This window comes from Etheostoma spectabile, chromosome 15 (genome assembly GCF_008692095.1).
Source record: "Etheostoma spectabile isolate EspeVRDwgs_2016 chromosome 15, UIUC_Espe_1.0, whole genome shotgun sequence".
In the NCBI taxonomy this organism is placed as follows: domain Eukaryota; kingdom Metazoa; phylum Chordata; class Actinopteri; order Perciformes; family Percidae; genus Etheostoma; species Etheostoma spectabile.
Genome location: NC_045747.1, coordinates 14,714,612 through 14,738,379, shown reverse-complemented (window position 1 = coordinate 14,738,379; position 23,768 = coordinate 14,714,612). Strand labels below are relative to the sequence as shown.

At 41.4% G+C, this 23,768-nt stretch overlaps 1 protein-coding gene across 2 annotated transcripts; it reads right to left on the bottom strand.

Moving 5' to 3' along the window:
• Positions 1–3,790: 3,790 nt before the first annotated feature.
• cdk12 (cyclin dependent kinase 12) lies at positions 3,791–22,180 on the bottom strand. Of its 2 annotated transcripts, none has more exons than XM_032536965.1 (14): positions 20,168–22,180; positions 18,610–19,293; positions 15,962–16,141; positions 15,725–15,864; positions 15,434–15,604; positions 12,506–12,695; positions 11,502–11,558; positions 10,679–10,780; positions 8,915–8,992; positions 8,696–8,812; positions 8,480–8,611; positions 8,004–8,215; positions 7,277–7,714; positions 3,791–5,563 (listed from the first exon to the last, which is right to left on the bottom strand). In XM_032536965.1, exons 1-14 carry the CDS (start codon positions 21,346–21,348, stop codon positions 5,148–5,150), a joined length of 4,098 nt encoding a protein of 1,365 aa, XP_032392856.1. In that variant the 5' UTR covers positions 21,349–22,180; the 3' UTR covers positions 3,791–5,147. The 2 variants fall into 2 exon arrangements, with proteins under 2 accessions (XP_032392856.1, XP_032392855.1); XM_032536964.1 differs by having other exon boundaries at positions 3,794–5,563; positions 7,992–8,215; positions 20,168–22,179.
• Between the last annotated feature and the right edge of the window lie 1,588 nt (positions 22,181–23,768).

Here is a 23,768-nt window from a genome sequence, read left to right as displayed (position 1 = left end):
CCCCTCTACACCAGCACCAACACCACCCTCCTCCTTTTCCACCACCCTCAATGACTGCTTTCCCACCAGCCCCTCTGCCCTTAAAGCGGCAGCATCCACACACACACACACACACACACACACACACACAGACAATCATTTTGCCTTGCTAATGAAGCTCTTTGAATTGAATCAATAATGAGATGCTTAGACCTTGGAAAAGTACTTTGGTTTGCAAAAAGTGCTGCATCATGCAGAGAGGGTGATGTGTCTGTGTCGGAAGTGGAGGTAACAGTAAAAAGGTCAGAGAAAGATTGTTTTTAAAGCTAGTGTCTTTTCTCTTTTGAGCTTTTTTCCCCCCATTATTGATTATTAATGGAGCAGATGTAAAACACAAAAAAAAACTCTTCAGTGTAGGTTGAATTTAAACCAAAGGAATTAATGATTATTTTTGGATTCATGACCTGACAGCAGGGAATCAACACATATATGTATCATCTGGCCTCCTAAAACCTCTTTGGTTGGACCCACTGCTGTTGAGCGATAAAGAAATTATGAGTGTGTGTGGCAGCAGTTTCTCACAAAACTATAAACTGGGTAGAAATGGAGATGGTGTTATGGCATCAATAAAGCATGCTGTTGCAGCACTAAAGCATATATCACTGCTGGGATAAAGTCAATCATTTTTGGAAATATCACATAAATAAGGATGTAGCCATAAATGAAATAACTGACATAAAATTTTCTTTGATAGAAGACAAAGAGGGGACCTGATGAAGACAGCACAATTAGCTCACTACCCTAAATGCATTCATAATTAAAGAAATATATATACATTTTCTGTTGTTCAAGTATGGATGACAGGGTTTAAATGTCCCCTCAAAAAAAATATAATATACTCTATATAAACACACAGTATTTATTTATTTTTTTAATCGGTTGATTTTTACATGTTCAGTTTACTATTCATGCTTTCCATTAGCTGATCACTCTGCGTGTGTGTGTGTGTGTGTGTCTTAGATGTGGGACTGCGGGAGTCCCATTCTCCCCTCTCTGAGTTTACACATAGTCACTGATCAAACAGCCTCAGTCATCAAACTCAACATCAAACCATAGCATGGCACAGAGAGACAACAGCGGCCCAGATTTACATTGCACAAAGGAACACACACAGACACAAAGGAACACACACACACACACCATTTGGAGCAAGAGATATTAAATTGTTTTAAAGAGTCCGTTAAGAGATTTTAATAGTGCAGATCCTATTTTTTTTTACCTTCAAATTAAATCTAGAATTTTATAACAGTAAGGAGTAAAAGTGATTAAAAAAATGAGGGATTGAATTTATGGAGCGATTTAGCTGCATAATTCATAGTTATGTTTTGTCTGGAGAAGCCTGCAGCAGTCACATCTCCAGCTCAAACTCTGCACTTTTGATTGTTATCCTGGATTGAGTTAATACACCTGAATGTGAAAAGAAATGAGTTTCAAGCCATCCATAAGACTTATCTAAATACTGGATAAATACAAACTGTCTACACTTCGTAAAAATATTCATTTAAATGTTTCGTTCCACTGAAAATGACTTACTTTTCCCCCTCCAAAGCCAGTCAGTCTGCCCTCCTTCCTTGTCTATCAATCTCACCGTCTCCATCCCAGATTGCCCTCTTCTTCTTTTCCTTGCATCCTGAGTGAGTTTTCTGCCAAATTAAAATGTAGCACCAGTTGAGACGGACTGATTTGCCAGGAGTTTTAGATAGATTCTTACATTGTTTGTTGTGGCAAGCTGAAAAACGACAATGAACTTTGTGGCTTAGAAAGTTTCTGCATCTAAAAAGTTACTATGCACTTTCACAGCTTCAAGTCAGACTTTCTACAACAACAACAACAACAAATAAACTATGATTGACTGCTAGCAATTCTGGCTAGCAGAGTAGACATATTTCCCAAAATCCATCAGCATTTTGTCTAACGGCTGATGTTCAAGAAGAAGGATACACATTCTTCTGTGCTTTGTAGTCAGTTGGGGTTCTGGCAGATGTGTAATGTGAGTGCTGGGTACATCATTTTACATACATTTGGAAGAAGCTGCTATTTGTTCAAGGTTGCCAGATTTCACATAGTGGACAAAGGATAGCTAGCTGCTAAGATGGTGGTAAAATATGTTTCAAATCTGTGCTTTAACAATCAGCTTGCACATGGACTGAGAAAATTAGACCAAGAAGTGATGCAAAAAAAATACAAGTGCATGAAGAAATTTTGGATGAATTGACTGAAGTAGACGGTCAATGCATTATTTGCCTGGAAGTCCTCCAAAATCACTGTAGCTGACAGTGAAGCGACAGCATCCAAAATGGAGGCTCCATTTTGGATGCCGCCGCCGTCGTCGTCGTCTGCCATGGCGAGAACGTGCTTCAGACTGGCAGCGTGGCACATTTATGGGCATTCCCCATAAGGTGCCTTTCTGATTGATGGCGCAGCCTCGTGCACCTCCCTCTCGTCACTCCTCAGTCCTGATTTATTTGTCTAGTCTCTGTGACTTGGCACTGGCATTGCCCACTACTTCTGGAAACTCCCTGCGGGCACATTCACTGTTATTTGGAGTCCCGATGGGCGAAAGCATCAGACAGAAAAATACACACCCTCATACACACACGGCACTGTCTCTTCTCACTCACACTGGGCCTGTGCTAGAGGGCAGGTGAGCCTCCCACTGCCTCCACTCTGAAAGGAGCTCTCACCCAGAAGGCTCAGCTGCTTGGTGGGCCAGAGGGGTAAGCAGCTCTGTAAGCCTGCCAAGTGAGGATCTGGTCTGGATATGCATGAGGCCAATCCTAACAAACAGCCGCACACAAGTCACACACACACAAATCAGAGACAGACAGACACACACACACACACACACACACACACACACATACACACACATACTCTCTCTCTCTCTCTCTCTTTGCCAATCGACAGTTTATGATCCTTGTCTGCCTGTCAGGATCTTCATAAAGAGATCAACCCAAGTGGTAATGGAATCAACACATAAATAAGATAGATGCACACAGAGCCCCTTACATCACTATCTGACAGGATCAGTCATATACTTGCAAATATTAGGCAGTGTATAGGAAACAATTAATTATAAAACATGTTTCACAGGAAAAATTAAACTATACACTCCAACTGCCACACGTCTTTAGTGTTTTAAATAAGCCTCCAACCATGTGTTCAAAAGCCAAACGTGATTTGTAACAATACTGTTTGCCTCCAAGCATGATAGCAAACAGATTATGTGTCAGTTAAAAGAGAAAAAGAACATACAACACATTGATATTTGTAAACATGTAAACTCTGGGTCTTAAGTAAAGAAATGACTGAGTAAAGCACTTTGGATATGACAAAAAAATTAAATAGGATTGAAAACAATTTACTCTAATCTTAATTATTTTCCATGTTTAAGATGTAGTTATGCATATTCTTTTAGATTTAGGTTATTTAGATTGTATTTTTATTTTACAGATATGAATTAGCCTACCTGTACTTTTTTTAATTCAGTTTTAATCATTGTACTTGTATGATCAATTACTTTACTTGCTTGATAGGTTTCTAGTAGACTGTAGAATGAAGGATGAGTTTCCAGATTCTAAGAGTGAAAAGAAACTCTAGCAACCGGGTGTGTAATTTAGCCCAGATAGATCAGGCTTTGCCAAGGCCTGACTGTGAAGACTTCCAGTAGTTTGAGTGGTAGCATGAGTGAATGCCTACCATCTAGTGGCAACTTCAGAGAAACATTCAGAGACGCGAGGATAGACAATTCAACTGGTCGCATTACTTCCTTTAATAAACTGAACCAAGAAAACATATATTACAAAATATTTTTTTCTTTTTACAGACACCATGAAACCATTTCTCCTCCATTTCCTTTTCCAAAGCAAAAAAAAAGCAAAAAAAGAAAATTGGAAACAGAACCATGGACCATTATTTTTTTAAGTGTGTATTATTTTCTTTATGTAGAAAATAACTGCCACAAAAAAAGAAAAAGCTTTTGTTGCACAACTTGGCTGGGAGGCAATGACATATTAGCTGAGGCTTTCACAGCCCACCAGGACAAGCCGGAAAAGTCAGTTTCTGTGTGTATGCGTGTGTGTGTTACCACTTCATACTTTAACTAGCAGAATAGCGTGTGTATGATGAAGCAGCCCGTTGTAATGTAGTGGTTTAATCCATATTCAAGACAGGAAAGTTGCGAATGGCAGGCTTAGGACACAGAGGTTAGCTGCATGTGAAGGAAGAAAAATATTCATGTGGGCCAAGAAGACATTGCAATTCAGTTGATTTGATGACAGAATATAATATGGAACAGCCTTTGAGTAAAAATAAAAAAATATAGTCCTGCAGATGTACACTGTGATAAGTGCCATCCAAAGCAGAAACTTAACCTACACTTCCCTGCTAGGCCCAGATCATTCAGGGGTCGCTGGGGTCACAAAGGAGGCACAAGGCTGAAAACAGGGGAGCTAGCCAGGCAGCATGTAAGGTTCAATGGGAAACTCATGGTCCTCCAGTGTTTTTATCAGTGTGCTAACTGCCTCAAATTAACCCATACACGGTATTTTAGCTCCACCTAATTTTCCGTCACACTGTCACATACATCACTCCATCACAGAGTGGAGGACAGCTACTTCATTCTCCAAAACACTGATAACTTGGTGAGTTAGTGGGCACTGCAGTGGACTGGACAATCATTTGTTTTGGAGAAAGAAAGAAAAAAAGATCACAGTTGCTTTCTAAGTTGAGTGTCAGCTGCATGGCACTCGATTTGATAGCTAAACTTCATTCAAGTCAGCACCTTCAGTGGAAGGAAAGAGCAAGGGATTGCGGGTGGTGACTGTCCCTAAATGGATTGTTAAAGGTCCTACCGACCCCAGGTCCGAATACGCCCTCCGATATGACAGCTTGTTCAGAGGGCAGTAAGGTTCATAACCTGAAAATGCCCATAATTTCTTAATTTCAGACATTCAATTTCAAAAGCTTTGATTCAACTTTAGCTACCTGTTCCAGTGATTCATAATGTGTAGGTGTCCCTCTGCATTCTTCCTCTGCCTTTCCCTTCAAGCCAGGACTGCTGGATCTGCCCCAAAATACCTAGGTCTGTCTCAGAGGATGATTGATGGTCAGCGGGCAGCTCCATGTGAAAAGCGGAGGTCCTGGTCCTTAGGGAACTGTGCTGCAGTGGTAGAAGCAGCAGTCCCCAGTCCTGCTGGGGCCTCAGCTGCAGCTGATGGTTTCGGTGAAGAGTCTGCAACCCAGGATGGAGCGGACTGTCCCCGGGCCAGAGCATCCACAGGAGATGGGTCCTTGCTGCGCTGTGGGGCCCCAGTTTCCGAGTCCTGCTGAGAGATGAGCTGAAGCAAGGCAGCTGCCACGGCAGGGCTGATGTCCTGGCTGGGTTGGGTTTCAGACCTGACCTGCTGGGCATTTCCAAGGAGGGGAGCTGATGGAGGTGGCCCAGGTGGAGAAGGTGGACGCTGCTCAACAGATGAAGGCACCTGGTCGGCCCCAAGCCGTTTCCTTTTGGATGCTGCACCATCTGAGGGGGCCAAACAGGACAGAGGAAAAATTGGTTAGATCTCATTTGTCAAATAACGTTTAAATTCACTGTGGACTATCCATACAATAAGCCTTAATCTTATTGGTCATCTTCTGTTTGATTTGCAGTTGGGGAAAGTAAAAAGGTATTTTTGTGAAATGGGCCTGACATGGAGTTACACAATGTTGACATTCCCTACCTTCACCACAAGAGGGGGAGCAGAGCACTTTAAGTGTCTCTTCAAAAACTAGGAAGTACATTTCACTACCATTATAAGGGAAAACACATCTGTCAGTATTGCTGCAATAAAGTTAACTTGTTAACCAGCAGACACTGCGTAGATATGGTGCAATATTAAAAATATTCAGACCTTAAAATAAATTTTATTCTAGCCTATTAAAAAAACTCTACAATCATGCACCAATTCCGATATAGCAAATCTCAAATCTCAAATTGAATAAATGCTGTTTTAATGTGTCTAGTCATCACTGTTAGTGTTTACTAAACATAGTAAAGCATTGAATTTATTCACTATGATTCCAAAAAATAATTGCATTAATGTATGTAAAAAAGAAAAGAAAAAAAGATGCATCTGTATTTGTTTTTCCTCCAAACCACCTAGTGCAAAAGAAAAAATGTGGGCACTGAGTAAGAAAACATTAGGAAGGGCATGTACAGCTGGATGAACAGAAAGGGTGACTTATGTAGGAGAATTTTAAGCACTATAAAAAGGTCATGACAAGGTTACTAAACCAGGTTAGTGTCGGGTTTCTTTTACAATCTACAGCGGTGCAAGGTAAACAAGGCAGAAAGAGTTTCAGAGGCCTTGACAGGAGAAATAACCAGAAGAAAACAGAACTGTTACCATTCCAGTGTCAGCAGCACAGTCAATAGTTTTATTCAACTTGCTAATCACATTTTGTTTTTTAATTAATATCGGCGTCAGAGTGCACAGTTTAAAACAAAACAAAAAAAAATGTGTGACAAACCAAAGTTTAAAAGAAATGCATGCAGGTGAGGTCTAAAGATTCAAAACATTTATTTTCACTTGATAATTTATTATCACTTTCTTCATAAAAAGGCTGACATTACAGACTGTTTAAAGCAACATCTCTTCCTGTGAAGAAACCATGACACCTGCTTTATAATGAAAATGAAGTGAAAACATGTGTGGAGATGGGACAGAAACAGAAACAAAGACTGTGAGAAAGAAACAAGGAAGTGGGAGAAATGTGGAAGGAAACAATATAGAGTGAAACTTTTCACTCAAATTAATAACACTTAACTTTCTTCTGGTTTATTGAGTACACCAGAGAGATGTCCATGTGCACCGAAACCTGTGCCTGGTTACGTGCGACGACAAACGCTCCAAACATTTTATGAGGTACTGCATTTTTCAATGTGTGAGGTGGTAAAAGGGGATAATAGTGAGCGTGCATTTTTAAGGAAACATGAGGGATAAAGTAAGGGGTGGGGGATGCATAAGTCTAATGACCAAATACATTTGGTTAATTGATAGTTTTGTTGATTTCTTCAGGTAGTCTAAAGTGTAATTAATTTGATAAAGTATACAGGAATTTTGAGTACAAAAACTCAGCTTCTGTTTGTTTTCCGCCCTGCTCTCCTCATCCGTGTAGTCTGCAGAGAATTTCACCTGACCCTGGTTTGGTTTCCCCCTTTTTGTCACTCTCTAGAGACTAAACCCAGACTTGCCCTTGCGATCAGTAGTAGAGGCGGACGAGCCGCGCATTAATGCCTCCTCTGATTGGACGCCATTGCTCTCATCTCCTTGCTCCTCGGTTTGTGGCTTGATGATGTGGCCCAAAATGAGAGCCAGCAGGTTGGCCTGGTCTTCCTGGCTGAGTGGGTCTCCAGATGTCGGCGAGAGTTCCTGGGGTTCGGGAGTTGGCTCTGGGGGCTGAGACCTGGGAGCAGAGTGGGCCTGGTCCTCTGGAGCCCTCTGGTGGTCAGAGGCCTCACTGAGGGCAGACAACGACTGGCTGAGCGTCTCTGGGTTGGAGAGAGTCTCTGGGTTGGAGAGGTTAAGGAGCTGGGCCACCTGGGGTAGGCTGAGGTCCGTCTGACCCTGAAGAAGGTTAAGCAGCACCGCCAACTCTGTCTGGTTCAACTGCTCTGCAGCAACTCCCAGGCCTAAAACACATTTTCGCAACCAGAATACAAACTATGAAATGAAACTACAATACTGTGCAAACAAAAGCTCCAACATTCTTCGACATCAATCTCAGTCACTTCTCACTTGCAGTGAAACAGTAGGTTAGCATACTGCCCCCAATCTCCGTCAACATAGGTAACAAATAAGTACATATTTGGCATAAGATGGGACAATGAGAAAACGCTGCTATAAAGTCTCCCCCCCCAGTTGAGTTATCTTATGTTCTGCTAAAGGCTTTTGGGATGCAGCGGTTACCTGACAACTCACTCTCTAAATTGGCTGTGAAGGGTGGTTTTCCAGGTGGAGGCGGTGGGGCTCCTGCCGGACTGCTTTGGGTCCGACTGTTCTCTCCGCTGGAGGTCCCAGTCACATCCTTACGGGGCACTTTAGGCACAGGCACATCCTCGGGCACCCCGCTCTGACGTGCACGTCTTCTCTTCTTACTCCACAGCTCGTGGCAGTCCTGATGGTGAGGAAGACTGGAGACACAGCCAGAAAGGTAGATATGCAAACAAAAACCAAACATTATAGCACAATCATTAATTACAAATCTGTAATCAAATAAAAGAAAATGATCGCTTATATAAATATATATAAGCAGCAAAATAAAGTATTCAACAAAGTATACACAGTGTGCATTTACATATTTTTCCCATCATCTCTCACAACGAGAAAACAAATCTGTTATGTATCTGACACAATATAGATGAAAAGGTGAAAGCAGAGGCCATGGGGCTACTGACTCTGGTGGCGGCATCTTGCTTGGCTCAACATTACTCAGAAAGTCACTGTTAAGAGCGTGCTCTGATGTGCAGCGCCGTGCAGGGTCAAGGGTCAGCATTCGGTCCAGCAAGTCCAGGGCAGGAGTAGGTAAACTGTGCAGAAGGGGAGAGATTTTTCAACTCTAGAAACAGATGAAGGGCTGATCACTGCTACTTTGGGGAAGCTCGGCTACGTACAAGGCAAACTCCTCCCGCAGTCGCCGTCTGTACTGCTTCTTAGGTTTCATGGTGTTGAAGAGGGGAAGTTTAATGACGTCAGGCCAGGCTGCAGGACAGGGACTCCCACACAGACGGCTGAGGGAAATGACAAAGAAGTGATGAAGAAAGAGAAAATGAGGTGTGAAGGTTTGCAGCAAAGGTTACTTGAGGTGTTGTTTTCAAGAAAAGACAGCCTACCTGATGAGCTCCAGCTGTAGAAGCTCCTGGTTAGCCTGGAAGATGGGCTTCTTGGTGAAGAGCTCTCCCAGGATACACCTGGGATCACAGAGAACGGGTAGAGGTAGTAAGAAAATCTACACTTCCACTCACCAAGCTTAAACTAAAGCATAAAACACAGTGTCGAAGTGGGAATGTCTCTGTCAGACAGTATGATTACCAATAATTTATACTATCTTTAATTTATTAAGATACATATCCAGTTACACATACCCCATATGATTTCCCATTTATATTCTGACATAATTAACCATAGATAAAGAAGAATAAGATGTGAGTATTACGGCTGTAGGAACAAGTTCTGAAAGTCGAACATAATTTGAATAAATCAACACATTTGAATGCTGAAATTACTATTCAAATGTATTTTTTGTTAATAAATAGGTCAGCTAACGTTAGCGAATCTCACGCTTCTCATGTCACGTCTGATGAACAATTAGTTACGGGAGGGAGAAACACAAGGCATTGTAAGCAAACGTTATGTTGGTACAGGGGGAATTGACAGCCTGCGGATGGAAATCAGAAGATGGAAAATAGTTTTATCTTGACTTTAAAATTGACATCCAACAAGCCAAAATGCTTATGTTATCATTAGTTAGCTAATTCTGGTTTCCAAACTGCATCGCAAGTTATAGGAGCTTAGCTGGGAGCACAGCAGCGTTTGGCTTAGTTATCAATGCCGTTAGCATCGAGGCTATTGCTATTGTTACTTAGTTTATGACAGGCTGTGCTTTCTAACATGATGTCATTGTGCTAACCAAGCACTGCTACCCTTTACAACGGAGCCGCATCAATACACTTGTTAGATAATGTTTTATTAGAGTTCTCTGTTGATTTGTTTTTCCTCGCTGTGTGTTTGTGGTGGAAAATAATGTAAAAAGAGAGCGGCGTGCCAGAAATGCAACGCGCCATGATGTTGGTCCCTCGGAAGGCCAGTCTAACGTTGGAAGTCGCTCTAGTGAAAAGAATGTGTAACAACCACCACATGCCAGAAGATCCGCCTGATGTCCCTGACCTTCTGCTTTCTTTGTATTGGCATTCTAAACTCTGGTCTGATCTCTGCAGGGTAAATCCAGACAGCTAGCTAGACTATCTGTCCAATCGGCGTTTCTGTTGCACGACTAAAACAATGTTTGAACGAGCACATGTTCCACCAAAACAAGTTCCTTCCCAAGGCTATTTTACAGAGGCACCGGTATTGCGATTGTGATTGGTTTAAAGAAATGCCAATGAACCAGAGCATGTTTTCCTCCTGTCCCAGAATGTTGTGTGGACTAGCCAGACCATCCTCCTCCTTTATGGAGGTAGGTCTGGCAATGCGAAACAATATTCAGGTTTCCATCTGAATTTCATTGAGATTCAGCAAAAAAAAAGCAAAAGAATGCTTGTTTCCATCAACTATTGTTATGTGATTATTGGGAGTTGGTTTAATCAAGATAAGCAGCAGATGGCGCCAATTCTCCAGTCAGAAAACTATTTTTGCTTGCTAGTGCACCAAGAGAGTAGTGGAGCCTCTTCAGCAGACGGCAGCAGCACCTGAGACTGTCGCTGTAGCATCTTTAATTCAGCCAGCTGAGCACAAAGCCCACCGCCTGGTGTCCGACAGCAGGGCTGGCTGAAACTTGCTGATCACAAACACCTCAGCCCAGCGTAAAAATGTTTGAGATATTTCAAGACTTTTTTGAAAGAACCTGTGGCTGGAAATGCACCTAGAGACATACTCACCCACAGCTCCATACATCAATGGCTGGAGAGTATCTCTCCTCTCCCAGCAGGAGTTCAGGGGGGCGGTACCATAGTGTGATTACTTTATTAGTGTACGGCCGACTGAGGGAAAGAAAAGTGAAAGCACGGTGAGACTTAGTACACATTCATGAAGTTTATATGTCCAGAGTACACAAACATTTCAGCTTTCACTAACTGGGATCTCCCTAGGGGTTCGGGTCCTCCAAATAATAGTTTATTTTTTATTTTTTTTATTTTATGTAAATGTCTTAACAAGAATCCAACATATTATTAGCAAATATCAATCCCCACTGATTGACTGATCGGCCTATAGGTAACGTTGTTCCTAAGATAGCTATCCAAAGATACAGTTAATCCTGAGTGTTCACTGTGTGTATGTGTAACTTTAAAAGATGATTTTTTTGTTTTTAAATCATGCCAACAAAAATTATTTTAATAGCTTAATATTCTATGCACTAAAAAAAGTACAGTGTGTATAAAGGCTTTGGGCCGTCCTATTCATTATTGCAGGCCCAGTTTAAAATGTGACTTAATTTTATTCAATTTATGTAGTAGGGGGGTCCCTGCTCAGTCTCTCTTTCAGTTAAGGGGTCCATGGATTAAAGAAAGTCAAAGACCCATGCTCTAAAGGACAAAACTGTGACAGACACCACCATCTAGTGGAGATTCATTGTAAATGATGAGGATATCCATGCTTAAGGTGAGGTTGAATTAATGCTTCAATCATCATAAACACATGACATGAACAGATGAGGTTACCATAGACATTGCATACATTTATGAGAAGAAAAAAAACACTTACCTTTCCTCTGAATTGTAAAGCCGGGCCAAACCGAAATCAGCCAGTTTAATCTGACCTCTGTACAGAAAAACAAAAAAAATTCTATATCAGAAGCAACACTATCAAGAAAGCATGAGAAAACAACCTCTGTCATCAACTCCAAATTACTGAGACAGTAACTTACCCTGGGAAAAAATAAAAGAACTCATCTCCCTGGCAGGGCAGCTTATTTTAAATAACTAGTTTCCATTTAAACAAAAGAAAATTATGAAACTTTCCATTACAGGAAATTAAAAAAATCAATAAAAATAAAAAAAAATTTAGATTTTGATTCAGGTCACTACTGGCTCTAAATGCACCATTCCAAAGCAAGACCCACTTTCCAGCTGTTTTTTTATTAGCATCTCAGCTATTGAAGCTCGTTCAGCTTTTCCTTGCATCCTGTAATGTTTATGCATTGGATGCAGAATTAAACTGAGCAAGCATCTGTGAGAAGTCGCTGTGCTCCTTTCATTGCTGTTATTTGAAGCGCCCAGTTGAAGTAGCTCAAAGTAATTATCTTTGCTGCTGACGCACCTAAAAAACACTTGCATTGCAATCATTAAAGTTAGCTTTCGACAGCTTTTGGTTTTGAGTTTACAGTATTTACAGACTACAGCTGCATTTAAAACCATCTGCAGGAATGTTCCAAGTTGTAGATGTGGATAAAGCTGCATTATAGCGGATATTGTAAATGTCCACTTGTGTAAAGGGATCGGAAATACTAAAGTAAACAAACATGAATAAAAAGTAGATCAAAACACCTGTAGGTGATACTGATGCATTAAAATTCACTTGAAACCGCAGTTACTGCTAAACAACTGATTGGTGATGGCCTAGCTGCTACTGCAAATTAACCACAACATAACTAATATATATATATATATATATATATATATATATATATATACATACATACACATACACACACACACACACACACACACACAATTTTATTTCTGGTGTCCATGTCTTCTGTTTCTTACCTGTTGTTGAGCAGTATGTTGGAGCATTTGATGTCTCTGTGCAAGAAGTTGTTCTTATGGCAGTAGTCCAGACCCTCCATCAGCTGGCGCATGAAGCTGCGAACGTGCTCATGGGAGAACTGGACCAGGCCTGACTCCAGCAGGCCCATGAGGTCGTGGTCCATGTACTCAAACACTAGGTAAAAAGCACCTAAACACAGAGGGGAAGATGTATTCAGAAGTCTGGAGGTTAGAAAAGTAAGCCTGTGACAAGAGGGCTAATATGTACAGGCTTAAAGTTAAAAAACATTCTGAGCCTAAACCTTTTTTTTTTTAAATCCGGCACCAGGCTGGAGTACTTTAAACCCTGGATGTACTATTACCAGCTTCCAAAATCTAACCAATAGCTTTAGATTTGCTTTTCAGCAGGTTAGAATACTATTCAGAGAGTATTGAACAGGGCAATTATTGTGCTTTGTCACCAATGCACAGCCAACTACTACCCTGCTCTATGCAGGTTAAAAAAGAAGGGCTGCTTGAGTGAATTATCACTGTAAGTAGAATAATTTAAAAAAAAAACTTCAAACTTTCCATATTTTCTTCATAAGCAAGAATGGTTTAGCTACTACTTTAAATCTGATGGTGCTAAACATTAGTTTACTTTAGTAACATTTGCAAAAGAATATGTTCCCATGCATACATCACTTAGTTATGCAAAAATATATCTACTAGGTTTGTGTAGTCAGCCCGAGGACTGTCCAAATTGGCCAAAAATGACGTTCCAATTAGGGCTGCACAACCTGGAAAAAAAGTCATATAGCGATTGACAATACTTTGATTGCGATATAATGGTATCATGAGATTTAAGGATTATCAACGAAAATGCAGAAAATAAGCTTCTAAATTTTGAAATTTGTATTTTTTAACTTGAACATACAAAGTTAAATGAGCATGAGAAGAAATACAACAAAAATTTGCACACTTTTTTAAATAACCAATATTTTAGAAAATTAAATACAAATTCTAAGGAATTTAATACATTTTGTATGCCCTTATAAACGCTGACATTCACGATGGGTTTAATGTAATAGCTAGTGATTAAGTTACAAAATATAATTTGTACGACCTCTGTTTTTTGCAGTTATGTGCGATTTTGCTTTTTGCTTCTTACTAACAGAAGAGTCGTCTTCTAGTCTTTGCTTTAGTTAGAAATTTCCGTTAACGTGTTTGTGGCGTCTTCTTCACTTTTGTCGTTGGTTTACTTCTGCTAGAGCTAGCCACATGATAGAAACGTCATCAACACACCCACTGTGAAATCTCTCGACTGGCTGGGCTCAGTCATTACTTAGACAGGGAGCTCAACGTTTAGGGAACAGCAGCCCAGGCCACGTGAGGCAGACATTCGCCCTAGGGCTGATATTTTATTCCCCACGCTCAAATAGTAATTTTCTTAATCGATTTTACTATAATAAAATTTGAATATATATTCAGATATTGCACCCTGATAATAAAGTACACATTTTGAAACAAGGTTTACAACCTGATACACTGATTTAAAGTTGCTCTGATCAGATTCAAATCACTCCCAATCTATTCTGCTTGAACTGACGAGGATGTGATACTTTCAACTAAGGGTGGGAAAAATGTCAAAAAAATATTAGGCAGGATCACAATCTTATCACGATTATTTTTTCATGTTAGTCCTAAAGACTATTTTAAAAGTTAGTGAACACTACACTCTAACTAATTTCCCTATTTAAAAAATTCTTTAAATATGTATTAGTTACTTTTCAAAATCCACATAATCACTCTTCCGGTGCATGAATGAGAGCCACCGCACTTATTTAAAAAGAAAATAGGCAACTTTAAAAGCTGGTTTGTCAGTCACTTCCTTCTTCTAAAAGAGTAGTTAAGAAAACCAGGAGCTAATGCCATGATTACATTTTTTATTAAATAAGATTAAGACAAGCGTGTTAACTGCATGCCCTTAGTGTGTCATTAACAACCAAGCATGTCTCTTTTTTGGGCAGTTTTTAGGCCTTTATTGACAGGACAGCTGAAGACATGTAATGGGAGGGGGGGGGCATTCAGCCGGGCCCCACTGCGTTGAGGAGTAAACCTCTATATATGGGCACCTGCGCTACATACCGAGCTATCTGGGCACCCAACCAAGCCTGTCTCTAACAGGTAGGCTACCAACAACATTATCTTCACTTTACTCTCCTGCAATTGATCCGTGTGGAGAGGCAACTCAGTGAAAACACAAGCTTTCAAAACAACCAATAACAGACTGCTAACAGTGACAACGTCTGGTGGTGTTTGCTCCATAATCCTCGCTCGTTCCAGACTCGGGCTGCTTAAAGTAGCCTAGCGATAGCGAGTTTATTGCATTTGGGGAGATTTGTATACAGCAGTGGTGCTAATTATTTAGAAGCAGGGCTGCAACTTGCTTACAGGGGAAACATTGCTGATGGCATGATACGAGCAATCTCACTGTAAAGAAAGATTGTGGAGACACGTTAATCGTTTATGATCTAATAATGTCATTCACAACTACTTTCAACTGTGAATTATCTTAAAAGTTCAAGTTTTAAATGACAATTTCTAAAATTTGTTTTTTGGACGTGGTGTGGTTTGTAAAAACAAGGTATTGTCACAGATCTTACTATTATATGAGAAATTAGTTTGATTGTATACATTTTAATGGTCTAATTTTTCCTATGAGTATTACTACTGCCCTGAGCCATGTGCACAACGCTGGGGGATAGAAAAACCACACCATGATCAGGCCTCTTTCAGACATGTTGCTGTTTTCAGCTGGTGAAAAACATTTCCTGTTTGTCACTTATTATAACTAGAAGAACAGAAGTTTCAGTCAGAAAGCAGCGGAGCAGCACTGTTATTTTTCCATTTTACCCAGCCCTGGCAGATAATATCTAACCCTCTTACCTTTGTCCTTTTTAAAGTCAAGTGCATCTTGCTTGTCAGTGACAATCTCCTTCATGTTGACCACACTGCGGTGTTTGAGCTGCCGCAAGATCTTGATCTCTCTAATGGCTGTGATAGGGAAACCCTCCTTTTCATTGTCCAAACGCACTTTCTTCAAAGCCACCAGTTCACCTGCCATGTTGAAAAGAGTAATTTAAGAACCAGTCACATGAGAATTAAGTTTTTGCTTGTTTTAACAGAACACCAAACATCAGTACTACAGTGACTGAAGTCAAGTTAATATTCCCTTACCAGTGTCTTTGTCCTTAGCCTTGTACACTTGGCCGTAGGTGCCTTCCCCTATGATGCCAATTATATCAAATTTATCTACACAGCGTTTGCCCCAGTCACTCTGGGTATGTTTGCGCTCACCATATCGTGGGCAGCAAATCCTGTAAACCATCAAAGTGAAAAACAGATTAGACTTAATGTGGGATTAAAAGAAGTAAGATTGGAAGTGGGTGAGTAATAAAAGAAGCTGAAACTGACTTTGGTCTCTTCTTAAGGACTGCCTGGGGTAGCGGTGTGGCCTGGCGCATGGGGGACTGTGGGGGTGAGGAGTCACCTCCAGGCAAGGTGGGCGGTAAAGGAAGGTCTATGAGTGACGTCCGGCTGCGAACTTCCTTCTCCTTCCTAGATGGCCTCTGAGGAGGGGTGGACTTCTTTGGACTGACGGTGCAAAATACAGAAGCGTTTTAGAGAAAAGTATAATTGATTAAAGAGACATAAGAGAAGCACATACTAGATATGTACTTGAGATGCACTCCTTGATTGTGTGCCCAAAACACCATATTTTCACCCAGCTCACTCATGCAAATCTATAGGTGCGAAGGAGAAGAGCATGAGCCTTAGGGTGCTTTCATCTACAGTTTGGTAGACTTGGTGAGATTCAGGGGTGAAGTTGCAAAATTGTTACATTTTTCATTTGTTCAGTTTGCTTTAAGACTTTGTCAAATGCACCAAATTTTGTAAACAAATGTCATACGGTTGAAACAGTTGCTTGTTTATTTGAGTGAAACTCACACACAATCCCTGGTGTCAACACCTAATTAATAAAAAAAATTGGTTTTGCTGTACTATTTCTAATATTTTAGAAGGCAAAAAATATGAGCCGCTTACAAGACAGCAGGCACGGAGTGGGCGGGCAATGATATGGGGGAGAGAGAGAGACAGACATTTTGATTTTTTTGTCACACAGACAATTAGCGATGTACGGTCCTAATAGGTTATCAATTTGAAAAGTTATCATCCCTTAAATCATATATAAGCCCAAAAACTGTGTGCAAGGTTAAAATTGTCAATGCACTGTATTCTGGTTCCCTTCCTATATTTGGGTCGGTTCGCGTTCTCCGACTAAAGGCTCCAGCATTCGGTTAAAATGGACCAAACTGCTTAGGTGTGAAAGCAACCTAACATTAACAGGAGCTTTGTGATAATCTATTATCAAAGTTATAAAGTGGCTCTTACTCTTCGTTTATGATCATGTTTATAGTAACGACCAGTAAACATACTGTATATAAGTAAAATGACAACATTAACGCTTATTTCTGAAAGTATGTTATGATTTTCATGCTGATCTGTTAATAAAAACCAAATTACAATCAAGCAGTTCAGAATTGTAGCTACAGGGTGTGTGGTTACAGGAAAGTGAACGTGACCATGTGTAACAGGGTAATTAATTAGAGAGGCAGGCAAAGTGCCACCAACAAAATCCAAAAAAAGTTTTTTCGGCAGGCGTTAGCCACAGAGGGAAATCGAGGGCGTCGCTTTTATCCAGACTTGCCATTAAGCATTTTGCTTATAATTGATATCACAATTCTCTGCCTTGATTTTTTTGACTACGACAAAACAAATTGTCAGTATCAAACATAGATTTGGCACCTATAGCATATTGTGCATCACCACAAGCCTGTAAACAGAAGCTTCAATGAAGAGAAGGGATAGCATTGCAGCACTTTAAAACTTTTAAAAGTCTGTTTGTTTAAAACTCAGAAGAAAGTAGTAGCATTTGTGATGCTGTCGGCTCATAAAGTTGAATGAGAATCAAAGTCATTAGAAAATGTTTTAATGACTTTGAGTCTCATTTAATTTATAACTTTTGACTTTTCAGGATTGTTTGTAGTGTCTTAAAATATGAATGATGATAGTGATAATGAGATACTTTCTACAGTTGCATTTCCAGTAGTGATAAAAAGGCAAAAAAACGTTTTATTTCTCCGATTCCCTGATTTGTTTTAACGCCGCTCCCTCTCTTCAGTCATTCTCTAGCTAACTTGAGGGCACTCATTGAGCCTCCATCCAAAACTCTGCCCTTTCGACCAGTGAACTTCGCTACTGGCTGTTGAAACGTGACGTCTATCTATGACAAGCTGAGTCGCAGGCGCCACCATCAGCTGGCTTGAGTCGAGCTGAGAAGGGCCAGTTCAGACAACTCCAACCTTTCACTGCAAAGTTCTGAATTGGTTAAGTCTCGTTGCAAATATTTGGCCTAAATTGGGCTTAAAGTAGGCATAAATAATACCACTACATGCTACTAAATCTAAAGTAATGTCCTAAAACATCTTAAGCAGGGATATCAGCCCTGGACGATAATCAGACAGTTATTTGGCAGATCACCTGTACTGCCTGATGAGGTAAAAAAGTGCTCTACTTCGGCCCTGTGCTTGAGTTTCACTCGCCAATGAGTCTGACTTAACACCATCTGACTATTTTTTACTGGGTATTATGTTGAAAGTTTCTATTTCATTGAAGAATTGCTTAAAGCATTGAAACAAAGTTTTGTGTTGGAGTTTGTAACATTCCAAAATCTTAACTTCAACTTAAAGATATTTTCGTTTTCACTGTATATGCATATTTGTTCCGAATATCCATTAGAATAACTACTAGTAACCGGTATTGTCTTGAAAAACTATCGTTCAATTCCCTTGTCTTGACATGAGTGTTGATGAAGGTATAAAAACAAAAGAAAAAGTCATTATTTCCATGTTTATGATGTGTGTACTGTGGGCTATACTTTAATAGCAAAGATGAGAGTTGCACAAAATGTGACCTTTACTCCGTAGAGATGTGCGTGCACTGGGTCTCATGTCCAATGCAACATATAATGTATGTCTGTATCCCAGTTGGGGGGTACTCACCTGTCCTGAGCGTTTCCCAGCAGTGCAGGTGGTAAAGGCAGGAGAGGCAGAGTTGACGTCTTGTGGAACGGGATCTGGCGGACAGGGCTGCGTGTAGGAACCGGAGCTGGCGATTTGGCCTGGGATGTGGTTGAGGGTATAGGAGGCTGAATACTTGTTTCTGCCTGAGGTGGCGGTGGAGGAACTTGGATGGCTGAACCGGGTGGCAGAGATGGAGAGGGCTGAGGAGGAGGTGCAGGGGAGGAGGTGGAAGAGGAAGGTAGTGGTGCAGTCACCTGATCTTCCACATTGGGATCATCCTGGGGTAATGGCGCAGGTGGTGGGGGCAGAGGTTCTGCTGCTGCCGTGTCTCTTTCCGGCTGTGGAGCCACGGCTTTAATGGGCTGTAAAGAGGAGGAGCCTGCAGATTTACGTGGTGGTGGAGGAGGGGAAGCACCACCACCACTAGCACGAGCAGCTGCTTCTGCAGCCTGCCGTTCCTTCTTCCTACGGCTCAGCTCTGCTCCCAGGCTGGAGTTAAGTGGCAGGCGAGAGGAGGGAGGAGAGCGGCTAGTGGGCCGGTTGCTGTGGCAGCTTGCCCCCGCTGCGACAGAGGAAGTGTGCCTCTTGCTACGGGAACGAGAGGAGGAGCGGCGAGAAGACGAATAGTGCAGAGGGGAGCGACTCCTGGAACGGCCAGACCGTCTAAATAAAAAAAAAAGAAAACTTTTATTTTAAATCCTATAAACAATGCCAAACACATTTAATTCATGAAGTCAGAGAATAGGATACAACATGTTGCATGCTTTTTGAAAATATTTATTTTTGATATTATTTATTATTTTTAAATAGTTTTATATTTAATATTACATCAATTACAAAATAAAATGGCAACTGATCACATAATTAAAACAAAACCATGTGGGCCTTTTGACATGGAATCTAACAGAAGTTAATATAGATATAAACAAGCTGAATTGAACAAGATTTGATCTAAAACTTTGAAATACGCTGGTTCCTTGTCTAATTTCCTAGTTTGCTTTGACTCCATTCCAGTCACAGATATATGCCACTGTACTGGTCATTTAAAGAAAATATTTGAATGACCAGGCATATTACTTAAGAAAATGTACTGGAATTTGGAGACTTTCTCAGACTCACTGCTATCTTATTGGAAACTGGAACTGCAACTGGAAATGATGACTGGCTTTGTATGACAATAAGAAAATATGAACACAGTATTGCATATCTTATTATCTACAAAACCATGTTAAGTGTTCTCACAACCAGATGCCAGGTTTTTACCTTAATCTTCCTTTGAAGAGAACCATGGCTTAGATCTACTGTACAACTTAAATGTAAACATGAATATTAAAGTATCTGCAAAATAAAATGCTGCCTCTCTTGCCACTACCTATCATCCCTTAATGTGACTTGCTAGGTGTGTTGCTATTCAAAACACTACTAAAGATGGCTTGATGGGTAAACTGGTCTGATATTCTACATTTCCCCTATCAACAGTACAAGCTATGGAACATATTCTCCAAGATGTTAAGGCTGCCCTGCAACATATACTCACCGAGACATGGGGCTGGTGCTGGAGGACCTGCGGGTGCCATAGGGGCTGATGGAGCGTCTCCTTGAGTAAGGGCTGCTGTCCCTCTCATAGCTGGAGGACCTGTGTCTGCTTCCGTAGGGGCTGTCTGATCTCTGTCTGCTGCGGCGGGTCATATCCCCATAAGGACTGGGGCTCTGCTGGGCCACCCTCCGCCTGGAGTAGCTGTCATCCCCCTGCTGCCCGTACCCACTGCCCTGTGGACTCTCGCTGCCAGCCCCTCTTCTGGGACTGGGCGAAAGAGCAGAGCTGGGGCCCTTTCTGCGAGGGCTAACCCTACTCGAAGACTTGCCCTTAGGGCTTGACTTGTGGCTCTTGGAGGACTTACGGTGGTTCCTGTCTGCTCGGTTTCTCTGGGAGGAGCTGCGGCTGGCCTCCACCCGGCCCTCTCTCCGCTGTTGCTTGTCTTTGCGAGCCTTCCCTGAGCGACTGCTTTCCTTGCTGCGAGATGAGGATGTGGAGGAAGTAGTGCTACCTACACTGGCTGCAGGCTGTACCTGGGCGGAGAGCATCAGCTCCCCACGTTTAGACTCAACCTCTGGCTGGACCTGGCGTTTGGATGAGGGGCCTGAGGAGACAGCCTTCTCCTTGCTCTTTCCAGAACTCCCTTTCTCGCGGTCTTTGCTGCTCTTTTTCTTGTACCCACGTTCACCATTCCCAGGGTCTTTAACTTTGTTAGGGTCCTTGGACTTTTTTCGGGAGTGTCTGTGGCCCCTGTTCTCTCTACCGTCGACTTCTCTGTCGACACTGTCTCTATCGTAGTCTGGTGAGGGCTCCAGTCGGTCCCCGCCCCCCCTCTCTGAAGGCCTTGAGGACGGTGGGTCTGAAAAAGTGTCCGAGTCAGAGCTGATATCATCATACTCCACCAGAGGCTTCACCGTGTTGACACCAGGTGGCGCCGTATCGCTGAGGGTAAAATCTTCGGTTCCCGGTGCGGCCGAGGATTCCCGATTATGTTTGGTTGATTTATGCCGTTTGCGTTTTGAAGAGGAAGAGGACATTGAAGCTTTTACCTGCACCTTGCCATCTTTGCTCGTCTTGTCTCCCGCAGAGGTACGAGTCGAGGCCTGGGTATGGTGTGGCACACCGCTGGTGCTAGATTCCGGCTTCCTCTTGGTCCCATGGTGTCGGTCCGACCCAGGCATCCCTCACGCCGGCGTCGGTACCTCTCCTGCGACTTGGCCTCGGTGGTCCAGGCAATTCATTCACAGGAAAACAGTAGCTTCTCCAAATGCCAAAACAAAAACGTTACTAAGCAGAAACAAGGCAAGAAAATACACAAAATAAACACACCAGGCCGCTCACGTCCAGTCCTCCTCAACGCCAATTCATTCTATTGAGGTCGACAACATAGTTCGTCAAAGTAGAAAAATGCCAAGGTGGTTCTCCAATGCTGTAAAGTATGTACTTTGAATTAGTCAGTGAGTGAAAAAGATCCCAACCAAACATCGGAGCATTTTGGTGTCGTATCCGTCTCAATTTAGCTAGCTAGCACCGCTAGCCAATGCTCGGCGGCTAGCGAGCTGACTCGTAAAAAAGAAAAAGTCCCTTTGTGAAAGGTGTCCTTGTCCGGTGCCAAGTTAAGTAAAGGTGCTTTTATTCCACAGAATTACGATCTTAGCATTCAGAAACAAGCAAATGCCTTCATTAAAAGACGCTCGTTTCTCGAATAAAATGAAAACTTGACCCGGTTGGTACTGTTTACATGTTCCCTTTAATGTAAGTTTTATCCCCTATAAATTCAATATTGATTAGAAATCATAGTATTTTCGTGTGCAGTAGATGTTCCAGTTTATTATCAATGGCTCTGGGAATCAACCAGGCCTATATTTAGGGCGATGCTAGTGGATCTAATATCATCCACAGCCCTATCTCAAGGAGACTACAAACGCCATTGTGGCTCCTGTGACTAGCAACTTCTGCGCGCACAGCGAAATGAACCGGAAACCGGAACACTGTCAATCTTTGCCGTATCATAGCAACGACCTATCGCTACACACAGCCCGCCTACTGTGGTCGTGGTAGCGCGCCGTCATCGCGAAAGAGATATATCAATCTGCACAAGCTATAACAAGAACATGTTTTAAATATGACATGACTTTCATTTTAAATGAAAGAATACACAGCATCGATATCACCGGAAGTAGGCTATCAGGATCATGGTGGGTTTTAAATTGCAATCATGGCAAGGCTGTATTACCAACAGGCAAAGTAGGCAACTGCCCCTGGGCCCTGAAAGTGAGTAGTGCAAATAAACAAAAGGTTATCAAAAAAGTGCAAAAACCAAACTTTCACAATGCCAGAAATGTGAACATGTTAACAAGTACAAAGTCAAAATATGCGCAAGCCAAAAGTAAGCAGTTAACGGTTGATAAGGTGCGAACACAAACAGAGCTGAAAATGGCAACAACAACAAAAAGGCAACTGGAGATACCCCCATGGATGTATTAAGGGTGCCCCATGTCTGTCCTTCTGCGTGAGGAGATAGATTGTAGAGTTTGATAGAATGGGAGGAGTGTGGAGGTGTATGGAGGCTACTTTTTGATATAGCACAAAATATTGTATGTGACAAAAGCATTATGTTTGTCTCAAGTCACAAGTTAAGCCTAGTAGGAAACAGTTGAGTCAGACTTACAGAGAAGGGTGGAAACAAGGTTATACAATATTAAAACAAGTTTTTCTTCAAGGAGTTCAAGTTGGTTTTGCAAACTAGGCCTAAATACATTTTTAAAATAAAGTTAATCATGCAATAAACATAAATTAGTTGAACAAGTAATATACACTCGCAAGCTTACTCTTTACTAGATACTTTATATAGTGAGCCAAGTCAAGTTGATAATAGTAACTGGAGTCAAATTTCCCACACTGGTACTAGATTTGTGCTGTTACAGGCCTTTTATTACAGCGGCAAAAGACAAGCATGACATCATATATTGCATTCTGTTTATTCTAAATAAACATTTATTTCTAAAAACAGCATGATAGTTTTACCTCCAGCAGCAATTATTTTAAGTGGTATTTCAATCAAAAAGCATTTTCAAATACTAGAATCTTACTCATATTTTAGCAGAGGTTGGGAAAGAAACACGGTAAACACATTATAAAGCTAATAATAATAATAATAAAAAAGTTAAACGTTATTGTGGGATTGAACAGTCAAGCGTGTGTTGCCAAAATGATGACGCATTATGACGAGCTGCCGCCCTGCATGCTGATTGGCTCTGTTGTCTAACTGGGGCGTGTTCAACAAGAAAGAAGAAAGTGGCGTTTCCCACAGTATTTTTTTTAACTGTCTGTGGGAATAACAAGTTACAATGTAGCCTATGTTTGAGAAAAATAAATGCAATGGAATATAGTTCACACGATTTTAAATGGCTAATGTGTCACAATAGGACAAATGTTTCGTTCCTGTGGCCATTATAGAAGGCTACACAAATCTTATTGTGACAAAAAATGATGAACCCACACTAGACCGGATGGCTATCAAGTGGAAATTACATTTTACATATTAGACATACATGCTATTTGTTATTTCCGCTATATTTCGGGGAAAGCACTAACCAGG